An 8,925-nucleotide genomic window follows, 5' to 3' on the forward strand; every position below is an offset into this window, starting at 1 on the left:
TGAAATTTACAAAGCTAGTGAATGGTTAGGCATAAAATTCACAAAGAGGGAGTTTTTAAGAGAAAGAACGCAAGGTGGCAGCACTGTGTCAATTGATCTCCCGCGTCGTCACGTTAGAATTGAAACGACTGTGTAACAACGTGCCCAAACTTTCGTTTATCTTTTAAAACTCGATTGTTGATAATTACGATAAATATATTGCCCATAAAAAAGGGTATAACGTCTTAACAAAAAGGTAGCTTCTTCGGTTCGATCTATGGGCTGTCTTACAAATTGGTTTCCCTATTTAAAAGTGAATCGTTTCGTTTGTTGACCGTTGTAACCGTTGTAACATAACACGAGACACTTTACAGAAATTAGTTTTTACGTGTACTGTGTCGCGTGATGTTTATTCTCAGAAGGCACGTTGTTTTCGTTTGTCGAAAAGTATCGAAAACAACGGATGACCGCTGGGAGGACGATATTAATAATAATGTGTTATTATATACGGGTACAGTCATCTTTCGATACCTTTGACGTTCATTTTCGTCGAGCAAATGCGAGATAGCATATTTAAGACATTTATTTAAATCGAATTTTGTATTTTAAACGTTGCAATGAACAACCGTTGTGTAGTACAAAGTGTAAATAGCCGTTTCGTGTATAACCTCAAATTGTACGTCGAAAACATTGATAGTCAGTGCATTGGTACGGTATACCAATTATTATTGTTACAATCGATCGAACAGACAGTGAAAAAGTGTTGAAGTCATTAACCTATCTTCTACATTAGAAGTAATCTACATATTCCGATGCAAGGAAATGTATCGCGTGGCTGTATTTCGTAAGTGCATAATTGTTTACTTTATTTATTTATAAGTCGAGCGATTAAAATACAAAGACACATTCTTTTCGCTCGTGGACAACAATTAGTCGTCTAGCATTGTTACGAACAATGACTACGTCATGAAAATGCATCGCTAGAATCAAGGACGAAGTTTCAGTTCTTCGCTAATCGTTTATTTCAGTCTCGATTGTTATAAAGGCGAGATAAACGCTTTGTAAAGCTGAAACGATTAACCGTTACGAAATTAATAAATTCCAAGTGTATCGATACAACGACTGCACGAAATACAATGCTAGATAAGTTATTTTCGATTCGTAGGAATAATTTTCTTGATGTCAGGAAACTCGTACGAAAAAAATGCAATTTCTAGAAACATTTTCCCTGTATAACAAGTGTCCGTGGAGGGGATCGAGCCCGGGTAACCGGGGTCGGTCTCCACCCACCACGTCGTACCTACTCGGTTCGTGCAAATTCGTCAAGTTTCGGGTTCACTCGGGCTCCTAGGTGGTCGTCGGTGGTCGGTGGCCGCTACATAGGATATCTGGTTACGAGCATCAGCTGGATAAAGGGCATTTCGACCCCTTTCTCCATCCCATAAATTCAATCCTGGCTGTCGCGAGGTTGAAATTATTTTTCGTGTAATATTCGAATCTCGTAAACATTTTTATATTTGAGAATCGCAAGCCTAGCAGGTACGACGTTGCATACACTCGATTGCTACTTTAAATCGAGCATCTTCGTCGATATTCGAGAATTACAGACATTCTTATTACATCCGCGGGTATTTTTCAAATATTATTGGTACCTGATTTGTTATAATATCTAGCAGGGCTACATTTTCGATACCCTGCAAGTAAGTTATCAAAGAGACTCGTAGTCATCGATCGTTTCGAGTACTTGACTTTGCCGTATAGATGGCGGTCGTGTTGGAATGCCAAATTTCCGAACAATGTTGTAACGGTGTAAATTAGTGTAATTGGCGTGACGAAAGAAAGATTCGGGTTTTAAGGATAACAGGTCGTGATAAACGGTTTATTAGAGACGCGAGGAAATTGCTTCCTGTATCGTATCAGGAAAGAAGGTTCGTTCGCAGGGGGGCTGTCTTGACCCAAGCACACGATTCTAGGGTTAGTTCGTAGCTGGTGCACGAGCCGTGCATGTTTATTCGGCTTTGTAGAGGTCGCTAGCTCTACCTGGGGGGCACGTTCGCGGTTGAAGGAGCACGACACGCGAGAGGGAACAGGGAGGTTAGAGCGCGTGCGAGGTAGAGGGCGCCAAGATGGAGGAAACGAACGGGAAAACGGATACGCGAACGGAACGTAGGTAGAAACGTTACGAATGGCGGTCGGATATAACGAGAGAACCGTAAGAGTAAGAGAAATATAACAGTACGACGGAATAGCGAGAGGAGGGATGGGAAACTCAGAGGGGAATAGCGATATACAGAGAACGGGCGAGAGGGTGGCGGGAACGGGGGAAAAAAAGTGAAACGGGCGCGAACACAATGAACACGGGAGAGAGACAGAAATTCTAAGATAGGTTAGGGCGGAGGGGTTGAAATAACAAGAGAGACCAAAGAGAAAAACAGTAGGGAGAAGGACATATAGTACCAAGAGAAGGAAAAATCGAGGGGGTGCGAGAGGCAAACTGCGCGAAGGGGTCGCGGTCGGGTACATAGCGCGAAAGAGAAAGAAAGGTAGAGGCGTTCGTGCGCAACCGGTACGACGCAGACAGCTCGTCTATATACTTGGTTCAACGACCACCGCCCTAGTCTCATCCAACCCCGAAGTACCGGGCGGTTCGGAGGCCGCGCGTTGCCATTGCGGGGTGTGGGGAGTGAACGAGGGGGATGAAAGGAAGCAGTGGATGCAGGGTGGTTAGTGGGGGCGTGGAAGAGTTGGAGGGGGGGAGGGTAGTGCCGTGGCGGTGTCGAGCGGAACGGGCCACGGGCCAGTTCAGTCTCGAGTCCAGGAGTAGAAGAGCTACTGGCCGCTTGTCTGCTCCCTTCTTTCGCTATAGTTTCATTTCTTTCCGTTTTAGTTCATTCTTCAGTTCCGATTGATTGACACATTGTACACACACACACACACATACACACATATCCACGACCACACATACATACACATGCACGTACACGTATATACATACATACACGTATACGCACACGTTCACGCATATGTACAACACGTATAAACGCCCCGCGATACGTTACACATCGCGGGTTCGTATACGCGCAACGTATACATCGGGCTGACTCTGTTACGCGTCCCACACAACACACACGTACACGTATCGAGGCAGGACATAGAGGCGCGATCGCGTAACGCCGGACGTCTTCTGATATTTCGTGTCACGCGCAACATACACAGAAAACGTACGCGATACATCCGTTCGTTGTTGGTTAATCGTTTTTGGTGAATATCGACGACGACGACGACGACGCCGTTTCGCCACGCTCGATATACGTATCCCCGTGTATCGGCGATCCGCGTCCGTCACGTTTGTGTACGATCCGATGCACGGACACACCCGCGACAGCACCGCGTATCTGTAGCACCCGTAATCGGTCAGGTGTTTACCCGCGTAGTACCTGCGTCCTCTGTCCATCCGATGCACGTGCAACAGAGCCCGCGGATTGATTGAGTTTTAGGAAACGTAATTGTCGCAGGTACGTGGAACAAAGTATGCTTCATTTATGCGCGTGACGATCTTCGTTGCGACGCACCCCAGCGATCGGGGGGCGGGCTGGCGATCATGGAAATTATCCTTTGGTCGTGGGATTTTTCTAAGCTTAAAAATTTGTGATCGTAGAAAATTATGGAAATTTTTATATAATTTTTCCATCGCGATGTTTATGTTTTTTTTTACGCGAGTTTGTAAAAGGATAATTTTCTATCGCGGTGTTCCTGAACGCGAGAGAAGTCGATCAAACGATTGATTTTTACGCTCGTTACTTCTCTCGCGTTTATTTTGTCGATCTCGTTACATCGTGCGTTGTGCGCGACGATGTAATTATTAACCCTCGTCGGGGGACTCCCGGGGCCATTTGCACCTGTGCAAACTGTATAATTTAGAGTCGTGAAATTTTCATTTTCAACTTGTTTAATTAACGATATTGATAAAGGAGGAATTTTTAAATACGATAATGCGAAAATTCGATTGGGTCAAATTTGACCCGTGAGTCGTGAAATTTTCATTTTTATTCATAAAATTAACTTTTAAATTCGAGTAGAAATCTTGTATTGTATCGGGGTCAAAATTGAGCCGTGTAAATTATATCTTTAAGAGTCGTGAAATTTTCATTTTTATTCATAAAATTAACGACAGTAATGAATTTTGAAACTCGATTGGAAAGCTTGTATTAAGTTTTGGGTAAAAATAGACCCGGAGTCCGCCGTTCGGTCGCCGAGGGTTAAATCGACAAAGTGTAAATAAAGATTGTTTATAAAAATTCTTTTCAGCGTACTTGTTATATATTTTATATAAATTACAACATGGAATTTTAACGATTACGCGATCCGAAAAAAATTTGATAGCAATATCCCCCACCCCAGTCTCGTATGATTAATTACCGTCTGCCGCGACTTTGATGTCCCCGGTTCCGTTGGTAGCCCTGAATCGCTGTAACCGAAGGGGGTAAATCGTGTGAACTGAGCCGTGGAGAACAGTCCCGGGGCTTCTTTCGTGAGTCGTGTTTTTACCTGTCGACGATTGGTCAGAGACGTCCTTGTAGCTACCTCTTGGACTTGGCGCGTTTGTGGGTGACCTTTGCCCTGTTCTTGCCGGTAGCCAGCTCCAAACCGCCCCTTGTCAGCTGATTGAAATCGATAATGGTGAGCCTAGGCTCGGCGGGATGTCTCGACGGCGGCTGTACCCTGTCGAGCGGTGCCCCGGGGCTCCGGAACCTGTAGCTCCGGTTCCTGCACCCGCCTACGCCCGTTCCACTTCCACTTCCGGTCCCTAGCTGGCTCATCCGCGTGCCGCTCATCGATCGGTAACCGCCGCTCGCCGGCGGCTCTGCCTCCTCTTGGAAGTACCTACCGATCGAACCAGTCGGGGGATTCAGACCTAACCAACGACAGAAAAACACCATCATTCCGTGTATCCAATTACTCGTGAATGTTGGCCAGATGCATGGGAGCCGGTGTCCTGGAGATCCTTGCTTTGGGTTGCTTCAGAGTACGGTGCCTGGGTCGCGACTGACGATTCTTCTTAGTCGATGGCTGATCAGGCAGTCCAGCTGGTATCAGGCCCATCAGCTTGTAGTATTCGAGAAAAACTCTCGCCAGATTGCGTCCCAGCCTGTAATCTGTGAGTTGTATAGTCAAGATTCTTTCGCCATCTATATGCAGACTAGGCAAACTTTGTTTTCCAATCTCAGTACGCTATGAATTATTCAATGCCTCCGTTTGGTCCGACCAAATCGTAATTGAACGACGAACTTTGTCGAGTCAGGCTCGATCGATCGTGTTTTAAAGGATACATCCTTCCTCCGTGTAGGGGAATATGCCAGGCGTCGTCTTTCTATTGTATCCGTGCATCGATACCTCGATGCTGTAGCAGTTGACGTGCTCCTTCAGAATCGAGCACAGATAACGTCGCGCGGTCCCGGACTTGTGTGGGTCCTGATTGTACATCGTGTTCCCAATCTCGTAGTCCTCGGCGTGTTGCGCCAGCAACTTCGGCAGAACGATGTGTCTCTCGTACCTGAAAGGCTGGCAGCCATTTGGTTAGATAGTGCCGTGGCATGGAAATCTCTTTTTCGCTACTCCAGGTGTTTCTCAACATTTTCTCGCGTCTAGTTTCTAACTAAACTGTGACAGGGCCCTGCTAGAGGAATCCGTCAGTCCTGGGGACTCCACCTCCTCAGAGACTCGCCACCAGAGGGCCACGCTCTCTCGTAAGCGATCGACTGACTACCCAATATGTCCCAAGCGTCTGAGGCGGTAGTAAGGCTCTACTAGCAGCCAGACTCTGCCTCAGACGCTGGGAGGGGTCAGTGACAAGCGCTTGTGAGAGAGACCAAGAGCTTTCAGGCCCTCTGGTGGCGAGTCTCTGAGGAGGTGACCTCTTGTGCACTTTGCCTACGTTAAGTTATCGAAACCATACATCGAAGGTGTAAAGTAAGCTTTTACCTGTACACATCGTCATAAGTGTTCCCATAAACAAACACCCCCGTTGCGTTGCTGTGCGCGTGTAGATCGAGGACGCAATCCAGAGGGGTCCTGGTGTTCTTGTCCAGGTTCTTCAGCATCGGTTTAACAGCTACCAAGGCTGGATGAAGCCAGTCCGAGACTTTGTTCCACGAACGATTCAGGTCCGCCCCTATCGACGTGGATCTTTGGAACCAAATCGATTACCAAGTTGGGATCGTTTTGTAAGGTCGAATTGTTGGCTACTTACCTGTAATTGCCGAGAAAGACACCGTCAGGGTTGAGCATGGGTATTATTTTAAAGACGACGTAGTTCCTGAGGACTTGGGCGATGGGGTGGCAGCTGACCAGGAAGTCCATGAGACCCTGGCAGACGAAGGAAGAGGGCGATTCACCCGGGTGAACCCTGGCGAGGACGACCACCACTCTTCTAGGGTACTCTTGAGCGTCGTCCAAGTTGGACGTTATGGTGACCAGCTCGATCTTCCTCTTTTGAATGGAAGTGGTCAGGGTCTCTCGTCTGGTGCAGGTCAACCTGGTGCAAAGGTTGTCCAGGTGGGCCAGGTAGCGGCTGTAGGAGTATGGGTAGCTCAGGGCGAACTGGTAGACGTCCTCCTCGCGATCGAAGGCGAACGCGAAGCTCAGAACGTAGTGGTTTTGGTGCTGAGCCGATCTATAGTAGAACACCTAGGGGAACATGCACACTAGTATGGTTATTCGATCATCATTCGTGGTAAATTGTTAATTAACTTGGTCCTTGGGGATCCTCTGCCACTTGGGCTTGGTGCTGCTCTTCACCAGCGGTGTCATTCCATTCCTAAACAGACTGGCGCTCTTGGACACGTTGACGATGTTGAAGACCACTCTCTGGTCTGCTTTCACGTTGTCCACGGTGAAGTTGAACCACAGACGCAGTCGAGGGTTGCAGGTGTCGGGTCGTATGAAAAGATCGTACTCGAACTCCGAGATGAGCTCCACTCTGCCCAGGTTGCCAGTCTCGAAAGAGGCGTCGAAGCAGATGTGTCCTTTCTTCGCCTTTCCGCTGTGACCAGGCGGTCGCATTATCATCTTGTTCACGTTACCCAGTCCACCCTCCGTGTCACTGTCCTCACTCTCTGCAACAGTTTCGTTCGTTGATCGTTCTTAGTTTCTAAGATGTTCCTAACGTCCCCTCTCAATTCAAAGATCGATTTTGAGCAACGCAAATGGCTCGAGCAGAGGAACGAACCGGCTCTTTGATAGAGACTGGTGTGCTCCAAAGGGTCGCGACCCTCCCCCAGCGCCATCCTCTCTCTGTCGAGCAAAGACACACGCTGATCCACCGGGCAGAAGTCGCGAGAGCAGACTGACTACCTTCCACGGTTGCTCTAACGCCGCGGGCGTGGGTGTACGTTTGCCCACCTACGCGATAAAGTTGAAATCGTGCACGTTACGGTTAATTCCCGTGTCGGTTCTCGTGCAAGGAATCTCTCGCCGCGGCGTTCGTGATTTCGCGCGGTTCGAATACCCGGTGGAATCGGGTTGGCGGGAATTCGCGTGGCTGCCACGCGTCAGAGATCCACCGCGGCGCCGACAGCGGGTTTGGAAATCGTTTGCGGTCACGACCAGCGCCGTTCGATCGAAATCTAAATGAGAGAAGGGTGGTGGTGGGTCCAGCCAGACGGACTTACGACTTTTCCCCATCCTAATCTAGCCCCCGATCACGTGGGAACCGCTCGAGCGCGGCTGGAGCTGTTGCTCCTCGTCACGAAACGATCGGAGTTAAAACTTCTGCAAACGAACTTTAGATTAGTATTCTCTCTTCCTTGCTCCCTTTAGTTGCTTTTGTTGAATGCAAGAAGTGAGAGAGATCGGTAAAGCCACGAAATTTAGTAGTCGACCGAGCGCTTGCGAGAAAGTCGAGATCGTGGCCCTCTGGCGGCGGGGGTGCTAGAGGACGCTGTTAAATGTTTCGAGGGATGAAACTAGAAGGCCCACGTGGCTCGTACAGAGAACGGGGCAAGCGCGAACAGACACGTCACGTTTGTTCCGCGAACTCGTGACTTCTAGCTGCCTGCCCCCCTACACTGTTTCTCTATTCTCTGTGAAAGAAACATAGTCTCCCGCGGATCTAAATCGAGATCGATCGATGTCTATTTCCATTCGCGGATTCCCGTCGGACTTAAATGACGCATAAAAGTAAGTTTCGCGACTATAGCCGGCCGACGAAGAAACGAAACGAACGAAGAAAGGAGAGATCGTGCACGGTCGTAGGCTACGCGGGTCGTTTTGCGTCAAGATTCCACGGTTCTGTTATCAATGATTCATTGCTGCGAGGGGTTGAAAGCAGCAACGTGTTACACCACACGTGAACTTTGCGTAGCCAGTCAATGTTAGTGACCGACAGTGACTCGTTCTCCATGCGTTCCAATCGTTCGACTATGGGAAAAATGGGAAATTTCTGTGGTGTATTTCAGCTGGTCTCATGACAGAGGGTCAGGAATGTTGTTCCACCCGTTAGATCTCGAAAAACTACTTTTGATTAGGGGGTAAACTTAGTGACCAACAGTGACGCAATTCACTTGCGGTTGGGAAATTGATCTCCTGCGGGAAAATTGAACATTCTTATGGAGAGTTTGGGCTGTTATTCTCATGACAAAGGTCTAGCAATATTGCTCTACCCGTTAGATCGTGAAAAACTACCAGCAATAACACGTTTTGATTAGGGGGAGCCAACTTGGTGACCAACAGTGATTTTGCATGCGTTGGGAAATTGATCTTTTGTGGGAAAATTGAACATTCTTATGGAGAGTTTGGGCTGTTATTCTCATGACAAAGGTCCAGCAATATTGCTCTACCCGTTAGATCCTGAAAAACTACCAGCAATAACTCATTTTGACTAGGGGGAGCCAACTTGGTGACCAACAGTGACTTTGCTTGCGGTTGGGAAGTTGATCTCCTGCGGGA

The 8,925-nt window shown here is 47.9% G+C and overlaps 1 protein-coding gene across 1 annotated transcript; it reads right to left on the reverse strand.

Annotated features, from left to right (window-relative positions):
- Positions 1–4,559: 4,559 nt before the first annotated feature.
- LOC122399895 (cytosolic carboxypeptidase 6) lies at positions 4,560–7,265 on the reverse strand. The gene is made up of 7 exons (XM_043400952.1): positions 7,208–7,265; positions 6,730–7,094; positions 6,230–6,666; positions 5,962–6,165; positions 5,310–5,533; positions 4,940–5,135; positions 4,560–4,863 (listed from the first exon to the last, which is right to left on the reverse strand). Exons 1-7 carry the CDS (start codon positions 7,263–7,265, stop codon positions 4,560–4,562), a joined length of 1,788 nt encoding a protein of 595 aa, XP_043256887.1.
- Positions 7,266–8,925: the final 1,660 nt, after the last annotated feature.

This window comes from Colletes gigas, unplaced genomic scaffold (assembly GCF_013123115.1).
Source record: "Colletes gigas isolate AHSC1104 unplaced genomic scaffold, ASM1312311v1 Colletes_gigas_Sc00015, whole genome shotgun sequence".
Classification (NCBI taxonomy): domain Eukaryota; kingdom Metazoa; phylum Arthropoda; class Insecta; order Hymenoptera; family Colletidae; genus Colletes; species Colletes gigas.